The 23,957-nt window shown below is 40.2% G+C and overlaps 3 protein-coding genes across 3 annotated transcripts; all 3 read left to right on the top strand.

Annotated features, from left to right (window-relative positions):
* Positions 1-1,468: 1,468 nt before the first annotated feature.
* On the top strand, positions 1,469-9,572 carry LOC4333579 (protein IQ-DOMAIN 5). The gene is made up of 7 exons (XM_015772921.3): positions 1,469-1,634; positions 2,819-2,960; positions 4,000-4,245; positions 4,695-4,922; positions 7,034-7,147; positions 8,129-8,621; positions 9,103-9,572. Exons 2-7 carry the CDS (start codon positions 2,850-2,852, stop codon positions 9,231-9,233), a joined length of 1,323 nt encoding a protein of 440 aa, XP_015628407.1. The 5' UTR covers positions 1,469-1,634; positions 2,819-2,849; the 3' UTR covers positions 9,234-9,572.
* A 4,448-nt stretch (positions 9,573-14,020) lies between these two features.
* Positions 14,021-14,830, top strand: LOC136355882 (uncharacterized). The gene is made up of 2 exons (XM_066309073.1): positions 14,021-14,306; positions 14,399-14,830. The coding sequence occupies exons 1-2, from the start codon at positions 14,079-14,081 to the stop codon at positions 14,726-14,728; spliced, it is 558 nt and encodes a 185-aa protein (XP_066165170.1). The 5' UTR covers positions 14,021-14,078; the 3' UTR covers positions 14,729-14,830.
* Positions 14,831-21,120: 6,290 nt separating this feature from the next.
* Positions 21,121-23,957, top strand: LOC4333577 (glycosyltransferase BC10-like). The gene is made up of 2 exons (XM_015776575.3): positions 21,121-23,047; positions 23,602-23,957. Exon 1 carries the CDS (start codon positions 21,903-21,905, stop codon positions 22,989-22,991), a length of 1,089 nt encoding a protein of 362 aa, XP_015632061.1. The 5' UTR covers positions 21,121-21,902; the 3' UTR covers positions 22,992-23,047; positions 23,602-23,957.

Here is a 23,957-nt window from a genome sequence, read left to right as displayed (position 1 = left end):
CGAGGAAGGAAAAGTGGAATGGACAAAACTCCACTTTTAAAAGTATATGTCAAGAGCTATGTTATGTATTTTTTAATCTTAGGGCTTCACTTTATTGCTAAAATATTCTTCCTAAATTTTGGTAGAAGTTTGAGAGTAGAAGGTTTAGGAATTAGGTTTAAATCTAGGATTTTTTTTTGGGATGGAAGGGGTATTTGATATAGCTTCAATTCCATCTTTTCTAGAGCTGAAGTCCAACCAAACCGTCATAGCTCGCTTAAAAGACAAGTGGAACATGTTAGAATTCTCTCGCAAAATAAACTGAAAACGTGAGGTGGGGTTCATGTCAAAATTAAAAGTTGGGAGCTATGCCAAATACTTTATCCACCAAAAGATTTTTTTTACAAAAGAAAATTTTAATCTATTATTGGATGTGAATTAGGGCATGTTTAGTTCGTGAAAAGAAATTTTTGGATGTCACATCGGACATTTGACCGGATGTCGGAAGGGTTTTTGATACGAATGAAAAAACTAAATTCATAACTCGCTTGGAAACCGCGAGACGAATCTTTTGAGCCTAATTAATCTATCATTAGCACATGTGGGTTACTGTAGCACTATGGCTAATCATAGACTAATTAGACTCAAAAGATTCATCTCGCGATTTCCCCTCTAACCGTGCGATTAGTTTTTTTAATCTATATTTAATGATCTATGCATATGTCCAAAGATTTGATGTGATGTTTTGGAAAAGAAATTTTGAGAACTAAATCAGGCCTTACTATATACATCTACTCCTAAATTATTATTATTATTATTTTCAACCGAGAGTAGTACAATGGGAATGACGCTGGTAACGTGGTTATAAAATAGTCTACCGAATGCTTGCGGAGGCGGAGGACCCCGGACCCCGGTGTTTACACTGTAGACGCTCCGGACAGATAGTCTAAGAGCAGGTACAATAGCATGCTATAAGCCAACTATAAACATATTTTAAAGATATAAAGAAAGAGAGAGAAGAGCAGCGGACTACAGATCTGTAGCTAGCCGCAGCACGAACTTTAAGACGTAATGTATGTATGACAAGTGGGACCAAGTATTAATAGTATAGCAAGTAACTATTGTATGAATTGGTTATTACATTTGCTATAGATAATTTGGAGTTAGTAGTGGGCTATCCTATTAAACTTGCTCTAACGTGCGAGCAGAAGCTGTCTTTTACATGTACATCAGTACTTGTACAGTTTACAATACTCCCTCCCGTTATCGGAGTATATTTATTTTTTATTTACTATGCAAAAGGTTATGTTTGGACAATGGACACGTGTGCGGGTCATGCTTCCATAAATGACTTTTTACCTACTCCGCCACACCTTTTACTACCGATGGAACTGAGTTTTACTGGTGGGTCCGTCCGAGTTTCATTTTTTACTACTACCTTTTCTTTGCCATAAAAAAATAAAAGGGGAAAATGGCGAGCCACCCTGCCGCGTGGGGCGTCTACTATTCTTTCTCTCCTCTCGCTGTTCCCGACGGAGGAAGGGTGGCAGTGGCACGCACGCACGCCGGCCTCGCCTCAGCCTCGCCTCCTCGCGCGCGCGCGGCCGGACGGGAGGCACACGGTGCGCGGCCGGCCGGCCTCATTCGCTCACCTCGTAAGCCTTCCTCCTCCCTCCTCCGTGCGGTTCCATGATGCGGCGAGGCGAGGCGCGGATTGGGGTTGGATTGGTTTCTTTTTTTTTTCTCTTCCAATTATTGACTTCGATGCTGCGTGCTCGCCGTGCTGTGCTGTTTCTTCCGGATTTCTTTGATGCGCGCTGCAGTGCTTAATCGAGAGGGTTTTTTTTTTGTTTTTCTTCGAAAGGGTTTCAACCGAAATACCGAATCCCCCTCTGCCCCCAAAGCTGGTTTCGTTTGAGGTGTAGCCGCATCTTCCTCTTTTCTTTCCTTTTTTATTTTTGGGTGAGGGTTTGGAGTGAATCTTCTATCTTGCTTTTGCTTCCTGTGTCGAATGCTTGGAGTTCTTTTGCTGGAAAATTCTTCATGAATATCTAGCACCATTTGCAGCTTCAAAGCAGTACGGGCTCTGTTCATCGGTGTAATGCGTTCGTATTTTGCTTCCTTCAAATCTTCATCCTGTCTTGCATTTTATATCGCCCGCATTTTCTGAAGTTCTCTGAGCTAATGTGGAGTCGGATATGGATTTAGGGTGATCTGATTTGATGACGGTTTTTATGGTTTTTTTCTTTTCAATCTGATGCGCACAATAGTTTGTGCACGGACAATAATTAAGCTAACGGTTAGCAATTATAGCATTTGGTATCAACATTTTCATTACGAGTTTCATGCCAGTCTAGATGGTACTGTGTACTTGTAAGTTCTCAGTGACAACGAGAAACAGCAGAAGGATGACTACTTCCAGTAAACCACTTAATCATTTAGATTCAGTCCGATCAAAAAAAATCATTTAGATTCAGTGATTTTCTGTCTGCTTCGATGAGATTTAGTAAACCACTTAGATTCTGTATTGCATCGCCGTTAATCATTTTATTTGTTAATCATTTTATTTCATAATTTCTTGTAGCTATGCTTTTTTTCTTTTCATGGTTCATGTGATTATGTGAAGGCTCTTGAATATTTTGGTTTCTTGTTTCAACAAGTTGTGTGTGTTAGCTCTTCCTCTACTATTGCTATCCGTTGCTTGAAGTTCTGGCAATTGTGATGTTGACTATCAGCAAGTTCCTTTACTATACACACTATTTGTTCCTTTTCATAAGTCTTAAGCAGAAGGTACGATTGCTCATTTGTATGGTAAGCATTTCAATATTCTGAAATGCAGGTCATTGAACTATATAAAAAGGTTGTTTGTCATGGGTATTTCATCGAAGTGGTTTAAATCACTGGTTGGTATAAGAAAGCAAGAAAAGGCCCGGAATGCAGAAAAACAAGAAAAGGCACAAAATGCAGAGAGCTGCGAAACAGTAAGTTATGGTATTCACCAAGATTTTGTATCGTGTAATTATGTAGCAAGTACTTGTTCTGATCGACTAAGTCTGGAGTAATGATTGTTTTGTCTGTCTTCAACTTTTTTCCTTTTTTTTGTTTCTAGTGTTTAGAGCCAGCTTGATAGGTGGATATTCTACTGTTTTTTGTCTTCCTCTGTCAGAACATGACAAATCTTGAAGAGTGAGCAAAATTGCAAAAGAGTAGATGGTTTACCAGAGTTGGTTCGGCGGATGCCACACAAGTGCTGTTGTTGACATGTCGTTGTCACATGCTTGTTGCACAACTACTCTTCTGAGTGCCCAACACAGATTATGTGGCAATACCTGGATATTAAATGTTCTGTATTGGTGTAGTAAATGTTTGGGCTCCTTACAATATGCCATTACCATCATTGTTCTAGTGCTTGTAACCCTCCTCACCTATGAAAGAAAACCAAATGGGTATATTGGAGTACTGTTGTGGTTGCTTTGGTTTTTAGTGTCCTACTGGTCTGGTAATTACAGATAGAGGAATGACTGATTGTTTTGTGTAACCAACAAATGATTGCACTGCTGTTTATTCCTTGGGTGTCTGTCTTTTTTTCTTGACTTCTTTTCCTTTATTCTACTTCGCAATGCATTACTATGCAAATGCATCAGCCACTGCCCACTGGAGTGTTAGCTATTTATTTAAATGTAGCATGTCTAACTTGCTTGGATTAAAGACCGTTATTGTAGTTGTAATAGGAGTATTCATGCTGTTCATTTTGTTTACTTCCATTCAATTAAATAAAATTTTAAATTATTAATATGATATATATTGTAGTTTAGTATCGTAGTATGTGTTTCATGCTGCCCTTGCCCAAAGTATCACTTTATAAGCTTGATTTCAAACTACCAGAGTGCATTAGTATGTTTTAAGTTTTGAGAACATATTCCTTCTTGACTCTTTTTGCCACTGCTGTACAAGTTGGCATGAACTGCTGTTTTTACTGGGCTGTCTTACCATCATGACAATGTATTAAAATTATTGTAGAGCACCCCTGCTGCTCAGTTGCTTCACAAACGGAAACATTCTTTGGATACTGAACGTGCAATCTTAGTAGAAGAACTTGCAGTGCAAAGTGAACCATTGACTGATGACACCAACACGCAGACAGTTTCAGATTCCATTTCTTCAGACAGTACATTGCTTGGAGTACATATTTCTCAAACCGAAGAGCATAAAACTAAAGAGGATGTGGCTGCAACACTCATTCAGTCTGCGTTTCGAGCATTCCTGGTATGCTCCCTTTGAATATCACTATGCTAGATAACTGATAGCATGCTGTCTCTGGTCTCTGCTCTGCATGTATAGTAAACACACTAATGAGTGTGACTGTCTTCATGTTTTGAGGACTTATCCAAATAAACAATGCAGAAATTGTCAGAATGTGATAAGAGCAAATGTATTATATTTGAACAAGATAATCCAAGAAAAAGGAGAAAGTATTTTAGTACTTAGAGGTTCTAGTTAATTTTTCAAATATCTAGAAATAGTCACATGAAACTGAATCTTCATTTGCTAAATTAAACTTAGGAAACTATCCAGATGTAGTCGTTTGTGTATAACATAGCATAGACTATGAAAGCAAAAGGCTTTAGTAAAAACATAGCTCATGATTTTCAGGCTTCCTTCATAGTCTTCTGTGTTTGAGAATTTGAACTTTTTGTTGCATTTATGATTACCAGGCTAGACGGGCTTTACGGGCATTGAAAGGAATAGTTATACTGCAGGCCCTTGTAAGGGGTCATATCATAAGAAAGCAGACATCAGAAACACTTCAGTGTATGCAAGCTCTAGTAAGAGCTCAAGCTCGTGTCAGAGCAAGACAAGTTCGTGTTTCTTTAGAGAACCAAGTTGCACGGAAGAAGGTCCCTGAACAAGATGATCATGAGAATCATGTTCGAGAAATTGAGGTAGGTCACAAATCCTATAAAAGTCATTATGACAAGATACTGAGACCTATATGCTTGGATGTCTTTTCCTCTCCTGACTCTACATATCTTGACACATAATCTTTCTTCCATCGTATAGATTATCACCTTGTTATAAATTTATCGAGTGATATGATACTGACATGTAAATTTTGCTCAACACTGTGGATAAAAAAATATTTCTGCTCCCTCCCTACTTATTTGAAGATGGCACTTTTTTTAATAGCTATGTTGCAATGGAAATTTAAAAAGAAAACCCCACTGTACACTTTAAAGCCCTAAAAATTAAAATAAAATCATTCCTATCGTAAAATCTTCATGTAATATTTATCATCATTTTGCACCTCATTTTAAGATAAAATTTCCTCACTATTTTACTTGGGGTTAGGAAAGTGACACAAGTCCACCTACCTCACTATTTTAGGGACCTACATGGCAGTGGTGGTGGGTGGTGGCAGATTTACCACTCACCACTACCATTGTGGTCTTTCTAAAGGAGTACAGAAAGAGAGCAGATCATATATTAATCCGACTTTCAAGAAAACCAAGGAAATCACATTGTCTTCACAGGACAGGAAAACAAGCAAAAGTAAACCAAACATTTGGTACTTGACAACTTCAAAAGATCCCCTGGCAACAACTCCAAACCACGACTGCCTACTGACTAAACACCATGATAGAAGCTTCACATCACATCAGGGAGATCATTTGTCTTCACTTCTCTCACTCACATCATCAATCTTGTAACCCACTCGTCCAATGCCTCCTTTCCTTCCTCTTTTTGCAAAAGTACGCTAGTGCTGCACAAAAGACAGATTCATAAGCAACATGCAAAGCCAATTTTACTAACACGATCTCAATTACCCAGTCGATCCTAGTAAGCCATAATGATCAGCAGATACTTGCCAGCAGCCAAACTCTGGCAAAACCCCCTGGCCTCAAAGACAGAGCACCACTTATGTCATAGATGATCACATTATGACGCAACACATCTCTGACAACACACCACACAAACCTTGCTAAGGGTCACAAGAACAGGGTGTGATTGATAGTTTCTCTCTTTGAACATAACTAGCACAACTCACTCCCCTCCACTTTCTTCTTGGGGTGTCTTTTCTTGTTCTTTTCTTCTTTTCTTTCTTTTCTTTCTTCTTTTTCTTTTCTTTTCTATTAACTGAACAACACATTGAGTTCTATCACTAACAGCTAGGAAAAGAAAATGTTTGAGTTTCAAAGATATTCTACTTTTCCACACTTCCATCATCTCTTGATCAATCTCCCCTCCAAAAGTTAGCAATCCGTACATAGATTTTGAAGAATAACCTTTTTCTGCTCATGAGGCCAAATAAATCTGTCAGGATCCCCATCTAAACTAATCTCTCCTATCAGCTCTATCAATTTGCTTAAGTTGTGTTGACCCTCTGAAGATTGGGAAACACGTTTTGTGTTTGAAGATGGCACTTTTTGTGTGGAAACAATATATGTTAAGAAACGTGACTATACTATTATGCAAGTTACAAACAATTCCTTGCACCATAGGATTGGCTTAAGTTTCATGCCTATACCATTCTGGGTAAAGCCAGACCTCAACCTGGCTAGATCATGGTGCAGTCCGTAGGGGAGATGGGATGGTGATGAGCACTGGCGAAGGAGGTTGTAGCAACAATGGCATCAGTGCCATTGTACTGCACTACTGCTAGTATCAGATGGATTTGGACAGAGTGGGGAGGCAGAGGGTGGGTTGGGATTAAGAAAACAAAATCATGCATTACTGCTAGTATCAGATGGATGTAAATGGAGTGAGGAAGCAGAGGATGGGTTAGGTTAAGAAAAAAAAAGCTTGGGGTTGACTTGGCCTTGAGTCGACACCTATATAATATTCAGCTTTTGTGTGGTTTATCCCTAACGCTTTGAATGAATAGTGGGTTATATTCATCCATTAACTGTTCTTTGTAGCATTGGAATAAGTCACTGCCTGTTGTACCAATAACTTACGTGTGGAAAAATAGAACCAAGTAATATGAGTGGGATAAATATGTTTCTTGGCAGACAGTGTTTTATAATGTTGTTTACTTCTGCAACAATAAATGCAGGAACGCTGGTGTGGCAGTATTGGTTCTGTTGAAGAACTGCAAGCTAAAGTATTGAAAAGGCAGGAAGCTGCTGCTAAGCGTGAGAGAGCAATGGCATATGCTTTGACTCATCAGGTAATTTTGGATGGTATACCTATATACTTCTGTACAAATACTGGTTGAGAGTTGGTAAGTGAGGTAAACTTTGATTAGTAGATTAGTAGTCTAGCACTCAATGCTTTGTTAAATATGTGTGTTATTATAGTCAATTAGTTAGGAAGTCAATGTGATAATCAAGAAAGATAGTTGTGGATAATGGATTTTATCTACTTAATAATTGGTGGGTAACTGATATTTAAGTTACTTAATGACAGTATGTTACATGTTTACTCTGGTTGCAATTTATTCAATATATCTATCTAAACATAGATTTAAAAAGTGATGGTCTGAGTGAAATAACTGTTGTGATAAATAACAGTAGTATCAAATACTGATTTCATATGTATTTATGTTTACCTGAAATATATCATTTTTTGCTAGATGCTGCTTATCTATATAATTAACCAGTAACATGAATGACGCCTCATACTTTTTGTGGGCTAGAAGTCCCTGCAGTAATCAGTGAAATAAAAAATGATAGAAATCATCTCATCGAATGAGAAATGGAGAAGGACTGCTACAGATATAGATAGTACAACTATTACAGTTATATAACAAGTATTACTATATTTTCAGTCATAGCATTTCAGTTGTCTAGTGAATACAATTGTATCTCCAAATTTAGCTGTTCGGTTCAAAGTGCAATTTTTCTAGTCATATGATCATATCATAGTAAACTGCAGAAATACACTTATCTAGGTGTTGCTCGTGTCATTCTTTTCACTGTGAATCTATATGTTTATCGGATAAATCACAGTAGATCAGACTTTTTAGATGCCCTCTGTAATTTTTAGTTTCAACTAATGATCATGGAAAATTATCTGTTGCAGTTGAGAACTTAAGATTTGAGAATGCTCTTATGAATATAACAACACTGCATGTCCCCACAATTCTGTAGTCCTTTTCAATATACGTTTAGCTCTGGAGTCATTAAGTTATGCCTTTTGTTTTGGTCAGCGACAAGCAGGTTCCAGGCAACAGAAACCTACAACTCCGCAAGGACTTGAACTTGATGACAGCCACTGGGGATCAAACTGGTTAGAGAGGTGGATGGCTGTACGTCCATGGGAGAACAGGTTGCTTGACAGTAACACCAAAGAAACTATGCCACTGTGTGATGATAAGCAGGATATGGAAACAAAGTCTCAGATCACACCAAAGGGGAAAGTTCAAGTTTCAAGTGCCCTTTCTAATGGTTCTAACAAGAAGAAAGGCATAAACCATAAAAAATCATATTCTGATGTAACTTGTGCTTCATTTGGACGGTCGCCAAATATACCTTCAACATCTTTGGGATCATGCAAACAAAAGTCAAAGCTTTCAGATGAAGCTTTGGAAGAAGTCAGCTCCCAGCCAACAGATCTTGCGTCTTTGTCCACATGCCAACCAAAAGCCAAGCTTGTGCAAGCGAATACTCCAGTCAAGAAGTGGTTATCTCTGCCAACTAATGGTAAACACAATATCGATAACTTATACATATTTTTTTTTCTCGGTTTTGTAGTAGTCTTGTTATTGGCAATAATTCAGAAATCTGTTGGACATTATTTGGAACCCTTCTCTCCTAAGGAAACCATATACTGTAGACTACCAAGTAGTGTTTGCTGCGAGAGTTTTTTTTTTAGTTTAAATATTTTTATACCACTAATTTAGGTGTTCAAATGGTGCAATTTTTTTCCATATTCCATTGGCAAGTAAGCGTCATATTACAAAAACATTTTTTCTGCAAGAAGGTTGTACAGCTCTTTAGTTGATCAGCTGCTTGGGCCCTTGCCGCCTTAGGTTTCCATTCTCATTCTGATTGTTGTATGACTTCCATGTTTGCTATGCATCATTCTAGAAACTTGCTTCTCATCTCCTTTTGCTTTCATGTATTTACTCGAAACCAACAATGTTGTAATTCAGCAAGCCATTTATTATGTGTGCATTAACAGTTGGTGGGGGAGCAGCAAAGGGCGCGACCAACAGCAACTCGATTTGCAGATCCACCAGTGCCAAGTCTGATCCAAAACCACGGGCAAATGCTTCTAACCAATCCAGGAAGCAAGTTGAGTTGCAGGCCTGATTGCACATTCCCCTTTCCCTCTGACTTCGGTAAGTCATTTCTTATTTGCTGTCCTCCAGCTGTGCATGCTACTTCTATGTACATAATTTTTTTCCAAGAAAAGAATACTGTATCTTAGATCTTGGTTGGTGGTGTGTTTCGTATTTTTCTTGTGCACGGTTGTGGGTATGTCGTGCCATATTTTTCTTTTGCATTTCCATCAGTTTTTTTACCCTCTTGTATGTTGTTGTGAGTTTTGAAAGAAGGAACTATGTTATGTCTGAAAAGTGTGGTCCTGTGCAGCATTGCAGCTGTCTTTCTTTCCTTATAAATTCAAATCTGCCCCTTCTTTATTGTTAACCCTTTGCCACCATGATTTGTTCATTGTCTCATTGATAATGTGTCATCAGATGCACGCCCGCATATAAAATCAGTGTATTTTAAGTAACCATACTTTGGTGTAAACAGCATGTGAGATATTTTAGCAGCCATTCTTTTCCTCTAAAATACCTTTGATCCCTAATTGCCTCATGGAAAGGCCATTCACATTTATTCTGTTTGACGTGGGCCGTGTACGAATTAGTACTACTACTATAGTACTATTGGCATATAAACAGAATGTATATGGTTGAGCTCTGCTGCCCTCCAATCTCCATGATTGAGATCTCCTTTTTTTTTTTTTATCAAGTGTGGTGTGTGGAAGTTTCTTGTGAAGTGTGATCTGCACCTCTGCAAAGCATCAGGCTCTGTTGCTGCTACATCTTTGGGGTGCAATCATGCAGGTCAAAGATGAATTTGCAGATCTCTTTTATGATTGAACACTAATAAAGGTGAGGGTTGCCTTTGGGTGTAAAAAGAACTAGCCTTTCCCTGACCCTCTCTATTCTGTTGTTATCATGTGCTGTGTCATGTGTATTGTCTGCTTGCCTCCTCTCCATGCTGTTGTGAGGATGTTAACAGTGGAGTGCTGGGTGCATGAAGTTCAGATGTTCAGTTTGTTTTTTACCTCGGTAAAATTCTTCAGTGTTAGTGGAGAAGAAATGCTGGATTCACATATCCTATTCATATAGGGGTGAACAAAAAATTCCGAACTCGTGGCTCGGATTGGCTCGTGGCAAGCTCGGCTTGAAATCGTAGTCTTAATGAGTCGAGCCGAGCAATTTAGCTTGTAAGTTTAACGAGCTAGCTCACGAGTTGCTCGTTAGTACAAAATATCCATATCTTCGTATACTTAGCGCTTCTTAACTAGTGCTTAATCTTTAATTACATCAAATTATTTATATTTAGTGAGTTTTTTTATTAGTTTCTGTTTATTTTTATGTTAATACTTATAAAATGCAACAAGTATATTTGTAATTATTAATATGATATAAATGTCATATAGCTCGTTGACGAGCTAGCTCACAAGCTGAGCCGAGCTAGTCTTTTAGCTCATTAACAATAGCTCGTTAAGATAACGAGCTCGTTATCCATCCATACATGTATAGCTTCATTTGCTCTGTTTTTCTGGTCTAAAATGTGTCAGTTTGGAACAATGAATTTATTTACCATAATGTGCTGCTTTGTTGTGAGTTGTGACCACTAGATTTTTTAGATGGCAAAGAGCCAAAGAGGTAAGAATTGCAGGAGGAAGGAATCCAATGTGTGTTTAACAGTTTATCATCTTCGCTGGTGCCGAGGGCCAACCAATGGGATCTTGGAAATATGGGGCTTTGCATCGCCATGACGCTGTGGCTATGCCTTTGGTTGGGGTTGGGACCTCATCTGGATCAGATCTACTCCTATCCTGCCATGGCATGGTGCTGCATGTTTTGACGTTCTTTTAAAATGGCCTCTCTCTCTCTCTCTCTCTCTCTCTCTCTCTCTCTCTCTCTCTCTCTCTCTCTCTGTTCTTTTTTAACCGGCCTCTCGTCTACTACAAGGCCATGTTTGGCAAATGGGATAGGAAAATGATTTCCCACCCATCAAAAGATATCTTTAAATCCTAACCATTCATTCTCCCCCTTTTATTTAATCATAACCCTTCATTCATTTCCCAATCCCAATCCCACCTCTCATTTCCCATTATCCAAACACACCCCAAGTGTGGATCTTTTCGTTGGTAGGTGTGATATAGGAGTACAGGTATAGTATGCGTGCACAGGTAGAGACATTTGTCCTCGCGGTACAAGAAGATGGAACAACAGGTCTCACATTTTAAAGAGAAAGGACGAGTGGGCTCATTATGCAACTCTGTGCTAACTATGGATGAAGATTCACCAATAGACTGGAATAATGTTCTCCTTGTCTTATTTGGCTTTCTTCTTTTGTTTGGTGTGGTTGCTTTAATTTAGACTACACTCTTCTAGAGTCCTAGACTATAATAATTGGCTGTAGCTATTTTGAGCAAAGGCCGGGATGCTTTCGTTCTATTCTGAAAAAAAAGTGGGCTCATTATTTTTTATTTTTGAGTAAATTGTACTTTACACTAGTAAAACACATCCGTTTTACTTTACACCAGATTGAACATATACTTTCAGTTTATATCAGTTAGCTTCAAATGAGTTTCACTTAGCATCAGGATACATCATCAAACATATAAAAATTTCATCAAATTTTACAAAATATGAAAGAAACTTTGTGAAAAGTGGTCTGAATTCAAAAAGATTCATAAGGTTCACTCGTGATTTATAAGATTTTTTTTTCAGTTATATGATAAAGTCCACTACAGAGTGAAATATTTTGATCTATCCTAGCGCAAAGTGAAAATATGTGCTAAACTTGGTGCAAAGTGAAACAATATACTCATTTTTTTTGGGGGGGGGGGGGGTAAATTTCACGAAACCTTAGATATTATGATTTGTTTCAAGTAACCCTAGATTTTAGGGTAGAATGTTTCAAGAAACCCATGTTTACATCAAAGATTCATAATTCCATTATTTTATATTATATTATAAGTATATGTTCACGTCATTAGCCTCAAAATACATATCCCTCCCATGTAATTTATAAACACAGTACAAAGTCTCTAATAATGAGGTTTATTGGAACATTTTGCCTCAAAACCTAGGGTTCTTCGAAACAAACCTTAATACCTAGGGTTTTGTGTTATGAGTGCCCCAAAATCTAGTGTTTTGTAAAATTTATTCCTTTTTTATTTGAATTGAGGCCAATTATCAGTTTCACTTAAACATTTCAATTTTAGGAGGGCTAAGAGCATCACCAACAGAATGTGAATAATCCACTTCTTTTTTTAATTATTCGGTTTCCTAAACTGAAAATAGGTAGTGAAAAAACCCATCTCTCCAAGAGAGAGCCTTAATTTAATTCAAAAAAACTAAAAGGTAGGCCCATACTGAACTAACAACCGAAAACAATAGTGAGCTTCTGCCCCAATAGTGCTCGCTCCTTGATGTGGCCCCTCTACAAGATCCACTGCCGGGAGATCGATGGATAGAGAAGGCGCGCGAGCTAATTTTGGGAGCGAGCCCTCGATATACGCGGGGATGAGAGTGACTAAATTTTGGAGATGATTAGGGATACTGTTGGATTGTTTTTTTTCAACTAAAATCTTAAAAAATCATGATTGGGAATGGAATAGGGGTACTGTTAGTGATGCTCTAAGTTTTACCCTAAGGGCTACCATGAATTCACAGTTCTCCTTGGAAAAGTGAAAAAATGAATTCGCAACTCAGCTCCAATCATATATTAGAGGGAAAGAAATGAGAAGATGGTTTAGTACAATTTCGTAACAGAAGCAAATTTCAGGCGACCGTCACTTGGAATCTAGACACTCCCTTGCCTAAAAGAGTGTAGAAAAGCATGTGAAGACGTCGCTTCTATTGTATTGCAAGCAAATTTTCCCTTTGTTTTTTGAGATGGTATTGTAGCCGTAGGCAAGCTTGTCATCATTAGATATCTTGCCTAGAAAAAAAATAGCTAAGCATGAATTTCCACATATCTTTTATGGAAAAAAAAAGAACATATGGCCCCTAATCGTTGACGCAAGTATATACCTTATACGTCACGTGATTTTACTAGCTATGTCATGTGAGCACATTCTTAGGCCAATCCACTTGGCACCTGTACAGAGAGAACAAAGCCCGCGAGACTGAATCAACAAAAGGACAATATACATTTGCTTATGAATTATTATGTTAAGAGTAAATTGCACGCATGATGCAACAACTTGGCAGGTGGGTGCAATTTGATGCAATAACTTGAAAAATGAGCGTTCTAGTACAACAACTTGGCAGGAATGTGCAATTTAGTATAAGAACTTTATAAGTGATCGTATAAATATAACAACTTGCAAGGTAGGTACGATTTTGATACAATAAATGAAGAAGTTATGTGACAACTTAATTATTTAAAGCATTTTTTATATAAATTCAAAATTTCAAATACTTATTTTGACAATATACTAGCGTGGATTTATATAAATATATTTATATTTTTATCCTAATAATTAATAACTGAAAGTCAATTAAACTGGATGTAGACATTATTTCGGTTGATATTTCAGAAAGTGAAGAAAACAAAAAGAGTAAAGTGCACCAGCGGTCCTCAAACTTGTAAGGGTGTATCATCTAGGTCCCCAAACTCTCAAATCGCATTTACAGGTCCCTAAACTTGCTTAGCCGTACATTGCCTGTCCAAACCCCATTTGACTCGGTCTGCTCGCTGACATGGCTTGCCAACGTGGAGGGGAGGAGACAGCCAGGGTGGTGCATTATGCATTAAGCCCCTTATTTTTTCGCCAGCCCTCAGACGATAAATCCCCCACTGTTTCGCTTTTTTTTCCCCATCGAGCTGAGCCGTGAAACCCTAGGGAGGCTCGATTCGTCGCCTCCATCTTCAGTTCGTCGCCCTCTTCTTCAAGCTCGGATGCGGGGCATCCAATTGGTTCCATTTGGCGTATCTAGAGTGAAGCCCTTCAATTTGATTGGCGCCATGGAAGGGGGCTCGAGTTCATCGTCGACGAATCGGCGGAAGGGAAATGGGCGTCTCCCTCTGATTAAGTGCCCTTGTTGCGATTGTGAGACAATCATTAGGCGTGCGGCTAATACGCCTGAGAATAAAGGGCGCATATTTTACACTTGCCCTTGCCATCAGGTTAGTTCTTCTCTTCTATAATCTGTGTTGTGGTGGAAAATTTTCAATTCGCATCGGTTTGCTGAGGTTAATTTTGTACATTTTTTGCGCAGCGAGATGGAATTGGATGTCGCTTTTGGTACTGGGAGGAACAATATGAGGAGTACTTGATTAATACTGGGCATCTTGCATCTCGTGCTGTGCATATTCAGAGTCCATGTTCTGCTGTGCGTGTTCAGACAAATGCAATGGTTCAACAGGGTGCACAACCATATATTGAAAATGATGCAGAGCAAATTGCTAAGCAGATTAAATTGCTTGTTAGGAGGATGAACTTGTTGATAGACATTGGTAGGGATATTGTTGCCTTATTGAGATGTGTAGTAGCTGCCTGTGTGGTTGTTGCGGTGACAAATATGTATGCTTTCTTTAGGAGTGGTTGAAATGTGTAATGTGTGAAATGCACTAAAAATGCATGGTGTGTGATGAATAAAATAGCCAGTTTCTTCAATCTGCATCTTTGTGAATGTTGGGTCTATACAAATTTTGAAGGAATGCTTGTTCAATTCATAGAATATTTGAGGCACAATATTGCAAAGGCAAAATGAGGCACACATTCAGTAAAGAGGCAGAACATCCATTTCAGATACTTTCAGCACTTAAGTATCACAAAATGCAACTATAATTCTGGCAATCAGCAAGTAGCCATGCACTTGCACTACAGCATGCAGCTGATATAGCATATTTTTAATCCATTATATACATCACAGTGTGTTGACAACCAAAACACCATTTTTTGTCAGATTGTCACTAAACAAAATATATTCCCAGCTAACTAATAGGCATTAATTTGTTCCAATCCCAGGTGCAGGCTTCTTTTTTGATGCGGCACTTGCAGACTTCTTGTTTCCAGTTGTGGTCTTTCTTTTCTTCAGTGCCACTGACTTCCCTAATTTGGTGTTGGTTGTAAGAGGAGCTGGCCTTGCTGATGGAATGTTAGACATGATAAAGGCAGGATCTGGCAATGGGCCTTGTTGTTGAGATAGCACAGAACTTTGATTTGGCTGCAAAATTCAGAACATATATACATGATAAATAGTTTGCAATGACAAGTAGTTTGCAATGTGAGATTGAAATGATTGAAAACAACATTACCTGATCAGCCATCTGACTAAAAACAGTGCTTCCTAGCTGTGATAGTAGTTGAGATGAAGTATGAGAAGCAGCAATATGTTCATCTATGACATCCTATATATACCATAGGTCATGTAGTTCATAAGACATGCAAAAAAAACATGTGCAACAGAGGAGTTATGTTCAGTGATATTTTACCTGGTTGATAACATTTGGTTCTTGTTCAATGATATTTTGTTGAATCTCCATTGCAAGTGATTCTTTTGCTGTGGCAACCATCCTCTTTGCCTCCTCAGAACTGATGCCCTGCTTCTTTAGTTTACAACCCCCTGAGTTGTGATTTTCTTCTCCACAATACTTGTAGTGCATCATCACTCCATGTTTTGTCAGCTTTGGACCATTTTTGCCAATTACTTCATATGGTGCCTTTCTCCTAGACTTTTTGGGCCTGCCAGCCTTCTTCTCATACACAGGTGGCTTAATCTCAGGACCATTGACATTTTCCCATTTGCTCTTGTCATTGCAGGGCCAAATGTTGAAACCATAGGCTTTACTGAATGCATCTGTAGTGTAGCAATTAGGGAGAATACTTTCAGCATTTATCCTCTCATGCCTAAGACAGGATATGGCATGATTACATGGAATCCCTGTCAAGTCCCACCTCCTGCAATCACAATACATAGCATTGATATCCACTATGTACTGATATTCCCTTTCATGCACTTGAAATATTCCCTGCCCAGCTGGTAATGCATAACATGTATTAGCTGCATCTGCATTTTTCAGCACCTTCTTCCTAATTTTGGGGCAGATTAAGCCTTGGAACTGATCAGCCAACTCTTTTTGTTTATTGAAATGCCTAGTCATGAGTTGTCCTTTTATCTTCTCTAGCATAGTCAAAATAGGTAATTCTCTAGCTTCTAGAATGTATTTGTTAAAAACCTCGCAATTATTATTTAGTAATATATCACACTTAGGGAATTCTGAGAAGAAAGCTCTGACCCATGTGTTTGGAGGCAACTTTTCAAGCCATTCATAAGCACTCTTGTTCAAATTTCTCATCACATCCATATTTTTGTTCCATTCTTGGACAGAAGATGACCTAGCACATGCCCACAATTGATTCTTCAGTACTTCTCCCTTAAACTGAAGCTGAAAGTTTGAGTACAGATGCCTAACACAGAACCTATGTTCAGACTCTGGGAAGACCTGTTGGACAGCTGGTATTAACCCCTTCTGCTTATCAGTCATTATAGTCCAAGGATATGTGTTTTCGATGCCTAGATCATTTTTCAGTGTCTCCAAGAACCATTTCCATGTAGCCAGAGATTCAACCTCCACTACAGCAAAGGCAATTGGATATATACAGTCATTTGGATCCATACCAACTGCAGTTAGCAATTGTCCACCATACTTTGTCTTAATGTGGCAACCATCCAAACAAATCAATGGTCTGCAACCATTCAGAAACCCTCTCTTGCAAGCATCCATTGACATGTAGCATTGGCTGAAAAGGCTACCATCAAGCTTCAGGAAGAAAGAACTCCCAGGATTGCTTCTCCTCAATTCTTTGCCATAATCCCACAAAAGCTTGTACTGCTCAACCTCATCTCCATGTATGGTCTTCATTGCAATCCTTCTAGCTCTAGCTAATTTGCTCCTAGATAGTGTCAAGTTCCACTGCAGCTGCACTGTCTTTGCAAAACTAGTTAGGCTCATTTTCTCATCAGCCCTAAATGCTTCTATATACTTTCCAGCCAACCATTTGGATGTGCACCTTTTGAGAATCCACTCTTTTTGACAGGTATGTCTCTCATCACAAGTCTTCACCACAAAAGCTTTAGCTCTACTGTCTTCTGAAGCATAAAGATTCCATGGGCAACCTTCTGCACAATGAGCTCTTATCCTCCTCCTATCATTTCTAGGCATCTTGATCTCAACCCTATTCCTTACACTGTACTCAGTAATTGCTTGTCTCAACTTCTCAACAGATGGGAAAACAAGACCAACCTTGAAATTAGGATTGTTCAAGTCCTCTTCTGCAAATGACTTGAACTTGAGCCTGACACCCTCATCATCAGAATCTGCTGCATTAAGCTCTTCCTCATCAGTATCTTCACTTTCATCTCCTCTAGGCACAATTGCAAGATTTCCCTTCAACCTGCTTCCTCTGGCTTTCTTTCCCTTCAATATTTTCTTTCCTTTGGCCACCCCCTCATCTATCACATTTTCATCAACATAATCAACAAACAAGTCATCATCACCATCATCTAATTCATAGTCACTATCATAGAATTCCTCATCACTGTCATCACTCTCTGTCCCACTGTCTTCTTCATCACAATCATCTTCTTGTTGCTCCCTGTTGTTATGCTCTTTTAGATTGCTCTGTTGCTGCCTGCTTCCCTGTTGTTGCCTGCTACTCTGCTCCTTAAGATTACCCTCTTGCTGTTTGCTGCTCTCACCTATTATCTTCTCTACACAATTCACCTTATTGGGGCTGATTACCTTTGGTAAAGGTGTACCTGGATTGTCTATGATATCATCCCAGTCAATCCCTGCAACTTTGTCATCATGGTCAATATATACAACTAAGGTCCTGAACTTTTCAACCATTGATGCCATCACATTTGTATCAGTATCACTAACCACCACTCTTAACCCATCTGAAATGTCCTTACCAGGTAACAGCCAATAAATCTTCAAGGTGGGAGTCCTAAGGTATCCAAGATCCTCAACGAACTGGTCCAGCCATAGTGGAGACCAAGTGTCTATCTCGACATTATCAAACCAACTCACTTTGCCATTCAAATAAGAACGGAGATTACCATGCCCAACGAAAAAACCCCCACGGTGAACCTTCACTGTGAACTCATCTGACCCATCACCTAGTAAGGAAGAAACAAATCCTTCAATCCACGATACAGCATGTAAACTTGTGCAAACAAAAAACCCTAGCTTTGCCGTACGGCAAAACATGCATCGAACCGAGCCAGCAAATTCCAAATTTTCTACCAACAGCAAGGTACATTACTGCCTATTATCGATCTAAACCTGCTAGCATACAAGGATTAGGGCTTGATTTTACTCACCGTACACAGGCGCGTCTCCACCTAGTCGACGCAATCTTGCCACCATTCTCTGCCGTCGCGTCCGTCGATGGGTGCAGACAGAATCACTCCCCCACCCTCTCTACCAATCCTATGATCGATTGGCGTTGGTTGTCGGCGATCACCGGCGATCACCACCTCCTCTCGCTTGCGTCGCCCACTTCGCCCTTCCCACACCGAGGATAACGAGGAGTCGGGGATTTCGTCCTTCCCGCGCCGAGGAAAAAAAAGAGTGGGGGATTTATCGTCTGAGGGCTGGCGAAAAAATAAGGGGCTTAATGCATAATGCACCACCCCGGCTGTCTCCTCCCCTCCACGTTGGCAAGCCACGTCAGCGAGCAGACCGAGTCAAATGGGGTTTGGACAGGCAATGTACGGCTAAGCAAGTTTAGGGACCTGTAAATGCGATTTGAGAGTTTGGGGACCTAGATGACACACCCTTACAAGTTTGAGGACCGCTGGTGCACTTTACTCAAACAAAAAATTCTTAAAGGTAATTGGATGTAAATTGTATGTGCAATATAATTCTTAAAGATTAAATTTAATATTATAAGTGGTAATATCTGTAGGATGTATTGGCATATTGGCATCGTTAAAAAACTCAACTAGCATATGCTTAGCCAAGAGGATGCACCAAATACTAAATTGTCAAGTTCTTGTACTGGAACACCCACTTGTCAAGTTGTTGCATTCGAACGTTTAATTTTTAATTTTTTGCACTATATCGCACCCACCTGCCAAGTTGTTGTACCGTAGGTGCAATTTACTCTTATGTTAAATACAACGGGAATACTCCTAAATAATTTACATCAAGGCTGCACTCAACAAGGTTTTTGCCTGGGCAAGGCCATTAATTATTTAGTACTCACTTCGTCCATTTTAAGCACAACTATAAATTTTAAACTATAAATTTTAAGTTTATGCATCCAACTTTAATCGTACGTCTTATTTAATTTATTTTAAAAAGTAAAAAAATATAAGTCAAGTATAAAGTAGTACTATTCATGTTTTATCATCTAATAACAATAAAAATAATAATCATAAAAATATTTTAAATAAGACAAATGATCAAAATTAGATACGGAAAGTTATGGTTACGGTTAAAATGGGACGGAGAGAGTAGCTACGTATCTGTCGAAGTCATACATGTGTTGTACGCCGTAGAATACACCACATGTGTATACGGTGTTTGGTAAGTACTCCCTCCTTCCCTAAATGTTTGACACCGTTGACTTTTTTAAACATGTTTGACTGTTCGTTTTATTTAAAAACTTTTGTGATATGTGTAAAACTATATGTATACATAAAAATATATTTAACAATAAATCAAATGTTAGAAAAAGAATTAACAATTACTTAAATTTTTTTGAATAAGACGAACGGTCAAACATTTTAAAAAAAGTCAATGGCGTCAAATATTTTGGGATGGAAGTAGTACTAGTAGTGGCTAGCTGCCACTACCGCTAGCTCACATGGCTGTCTTTTTCTCTAATTTGGCGACGATTATAAATAACCAAGTCATTCCCTCGTATTTTCTTTCCTTTTGCTCTTGTTAGTCAACAAATGTTGTCACTATCATAAATAAATGGTATTGCTATCATGAATAGATGGTATCATGCTTTTTCCAATCTGTCATAAATAAAGGATAACAATATCATCTGTTTTTTTCGTACTCCCTATCTGTAAATTTGCGAGAGAAGATTTAATTAAAGTTTCACCTTTGTTGTAAAACGGAAAATTTTTTAAATCCCTTTCCATATGGATCAGTACAGCTATGACAAATATTCAGGGAAAAAAAAGTTCACGTTAGACAGGTGTCCTCGGTAAAATTAAGTTGACATACTCGCAAACCTCTTAGACCTTAATTTGAAATGGAGCAGTTTTACAATATTTAAACTAAAATATAAAAAGCTCGGCGAAATTTCTGCGTTTCAAAAAGCGTCCCATTTCTTTAAATTTCAAGAATTGAACCCTAAAAACAACTATTTAAGATATATTCAGGGCTGGTTTGGTTTGAGGCATAAATTAGGCTTACCAATATTTAACAATTTTAATAGCGTTTAGTGTCTATTTGGTTTGAAGCCAAATTTTAGCATGCCTAAGAAAATAGGCCATTTCAATAGTGAACTTAGGCTATTTTGGCTTCAATCCAAACACAACTTTACCTTACCAAAATTAGTCATGACAAAACTTGCCAAAATTTGACACTGATAAAATTTGGTAAGGCCTATTTAGGCCACAAACCAAACCACCCCTCAACCATTTTTGACCTTTAGCTGCGAGGTTTAACAATTTACCATCTGAATATACATATCCCAGACATATTAAAAATCTCAAATTGAACATTTCATCCATGGAAACGGAAGGAGCCTTCTAGAACCAAGGGCGCATCGAGATTCGTGCTCAAACGGAAAGGACGCGATCCAACCTCCATGGCCCAAAAATAGACGGGCGAGATGAACAGCAACCAATTCACACCCCCCTTAATTGCCCGCCACGTCACCGATTAATTGCGCCCTTAATTGGGTTTAATTAAGATCCAGCGAGCAAACGCCAGCCATATATAATACTATATATTAAAAAAAAAAGACACAAACACACACACACACACACGCAGACCACGCACGCGTCCTAACCTCCTCTCCTCACTCCCCTCCTCCTCCTCGTCCGCGACCCACCACCCAAAGATCTCGCCCTCCTCTCGAAAATCTCCCACTCTCCTGGCCCTCCGGGGATTCGCGCGCGCGCTGCTTCGCTCGATTTGGTTTCTGGCTGGATTGGATCCGGGGAGGAGGAGGTGGGGTTCGGTTTCGTGCCGCCATTTTCCCCAATTTGGGTGCTGCGCGCGTCCGTTTTCTTGGCTGTTCTTGGGTGGGTGAGGTGGGGCGGTCGGATCTTGCCGGGATGGGCGAGCTTTGGGCGGGATTTGATCGGCTCGGAGCGTAGGGCGCGGCGGGCATTGGCCATTTTTCCTCTTTTGCCCGATTTTTGATTTTTGTTTTTTTTGGGTTCTTGGGAGAGGCTCGCGCGGCTGCGTCCCTGGAAGAAATCTTGTGCCCATTTCGTCGTGCTTTGTGGTGTCCCTCCAAGATCGCTAGATCCAATTCTCTGGGAGCATTTTCGTTTCTTCCCCTCGATTCGAGAGACTGTCACTATCAATCGCTGTCATCTCATCTCCCAACCTTTTTTTTCTTACCCTCGCGGAAATCTAATCCTTTTTTTTTTCAATTTCGATTTAGTTGCTGTTCGTCCTCCTCCACCAAGAATCACCCACCCGCGAGATCCAATCCAATCCTCTCGCTTGCATTTTCTGCTGCTGCGTGCGCGTGCTGAGATTTCATTCGGATTTGTTGGGGGTTCGCTGAGATCGGAGATGACGTCGCCGGCGACGACGTACGCCTCGCCGTTCGTGCTGTCGGTGCTCCTCCTCGTCTCCATCCCGGTCATCTTCCTCCTCGCGCCGCGCCTCCTCCCGCCCAAGACGCTTCCGGCCATCCCGGACGCCGACGAGTCCGACGACCTCGCGCTCTTCCGCCGCGCCATACTCTCCTCCTCCTCCCCCTCCTCCGCCACGCCCACGCCCTCCTCCGCCGCGTCCTACTTCTTCCGCCGCCGCCCCGCCCCCAAGGTCGCCTTCCTCTTCCTCACCAACTCCGACCTCGTCTTCTCCCCGCTCTGGGAGAAGTTCTTCCGCGGCCACCACCACCTCTTCAACCTCTACGTCCACGCCGACCCTTTCTCCGCCCTCACGATGCCGCCGACGCCCTCGTTCCGCGGCCGATTCGTCCCGGCCAAGGCCACGCAGCGCGCCTCCCCCACCCTCATCTCCGCCGCCCGCCGCCTCATCGCCACCGCCCTGCTCGACGACCCATCCAACCAGTTCTTCGCTCTCCTCTCGCAATCCTGCATCCCGCTCCACCCGTTCCCCACGCTGTACAACACGCTCCTCTCCGACAATGCCGGGCCTCATGGCCGCCACCGCAGCTTCATCGAGATAATGGACGATGCCTACATGATTCATGATAGGTACTATGCCCGAGGCGACGATGTGATGCTCCCGGAGGTGCCGTACGACCAGTTCCGGTTCGGGTCGCAGTTCTTTGTGTTGACGAGGAAGCATGCCATCATGGTCGTCAGGGACATGAAGCTATGGAGGAAGTTTAAGCTTCCTTGCCTGATCAAGCGCAGAGACTCGTGCTATCCAGAGGAGCACTACTTCCCGACATTGCTGGATATGCAAGACCCCGAAGGCTGCACCGGGTATACTCTGACAAGGGTGAACTGGACGGATCAAGTCGAGGGCCACCCTCACACATACCGGCCTGGGGAGGTGTCTGCAAGCCTGATCAAGGAGCTGAGGAAATCAAATGGGACATACTCGTACATGTTCGCCCGCAAGTTTGCTCCCGAGTGCCTTGAGCCACTGATGGAGATTGCAGACTCTGTCATCCTACGTGACTAATCCAGCAACAACACCACATTTCAGGGTGTCGGAATTTGTACACTGAGGTGAATGAGGTATGGATATGTACTGTTGCTAAGGTGGTGTCAAAAAGATCTAATCTTCTTTTAGGTGTTGTGTTGGAGACAATGTCACTGAATGGAGTGTACATAGTATGAAATGCGGGAATTTTAGGTTGTTCTGTAATTTGTATGCTTAACACTTACGCAATAAAGTGGCATGCTACATCAAGAGTGTTGTTGTGTCATCAAATGGAATGCTTACTACATTGGATTGTTCGTGTATCTGCAACTGTAAGTTTCTGTTTGTTAGATTGTTTAGAAGTATTTGCTAATTGGTAGAGGCCGGTGGGTCTTTTGCTGTTGCTGAACATATGTTCTTGTGCCATTTTCTCAACCAGGTCAGATGTACATTACACAAATTACTATACAAGTCATTACTGTCATTTTCTTGGTTCTGGTGACATTCATACCACTCATGTAATTTGGTTTGAAACATTTTGAAAATATTTTAATATTAAGAAAACCTGTTTCTATCCAAAACATGCTTTTCTTCTGCTACAAAAACAAACAAATTTTAATTTTGATGCTCATTCTGATTTTTGTTGCAGGGTTGTGATGTGATGAACAAGCACAGAGTGTCCATCTATGCCCTTGAACTACTACGTGAGGAACAACATATCCCCTCTGTTTTGTTATTCAGAGATTTTCCAGCAATTGAATGCGCTGCTGGGAGGTGAGGATGGTATGACTACAAATTGTCCCTACGTGAGTATCCTGTATGAATGTGACAATCTGTTGGAAAGTAATAGTAGGGTGTTAGTTAGCATGATCGTCCTATGTATTACATGGTGGCACTGTAAATACATGCAGTGATGGTTTATTATTTTTGTTCCATACATGCCACGGCTATTGTTATTACACTTCTTATGTTCTGCTTGCCATGATAATGACAGTTTGTTTCTTA

This window comes from Oryza sativa, chromosome 3 (genome assembly GCF_034140825.1).
Source record: "Oryza sativa Japonica Group chromosome 3, ASM3414082v1".
In the NCBI taxonomy this organism is placed as follows: Eukaryota; Viridiplantae; Streptophyta; class Magnoliopsida; order Poales; family Poaceae; genus Oryza; species Oryza sativa.
The sequence above is the reverse complement of the archived record's forward strand: the minus strand, read 5'-3'. Positions and strand labels throughout refer to the sequence as shown.

What these genes read in the sequence shown, in the direction of transcription:
- LOC4333579 (XM_015772921.3), top strand. Translation starts at nt 2,850, where the DNA reads ATGGGTATTTCATCGAAGTGGTTTAAATCACTGGTTGGTATAAGAAAG. An exon ending in ATCATGTTCGAGAAATTGAG is followed by an intron (nt 4,923 to 7,033) that starts GTAGGTCACAAA and finishes CAATAAATGCAG; the next exon opens with GAACGCTGGTGTGGCAGTAT. An exon ending in CATATGCTTTGACTCATCAG is followed by an intron (nt 7,148 to 8,128) that starts GTAATTTTGGAT and finishes TGTTTTGGTCAG; the next exon opens with CGACAAGCAGGTTCCAGGCA.
- LOC136355882 (XM_066309073.1), top strand. Translation starts at nt 14,079, where the DNA reads ATGCGGGGCATCCAATTGGTTCCATTTGGCGTATCTAGAGTGAAGCCC. An exon ending in ACACTTGCCCTTGCCATCAG is followed by an intron (nt 14,307 to 14,398) that starts GTTAGTTCTTCT and finishes TTTTTTGCGCAG; the next exon opens with CGAGATGGAATTGGATGTCG.
- LOC4333577 (XM_015776575.3), top strand. Translation starts at nt 21,903, where the DNA reads ATGACGTCGCCGGCGACGACGTACGCCTCGCCGTTCGTGCTGTCGGTG.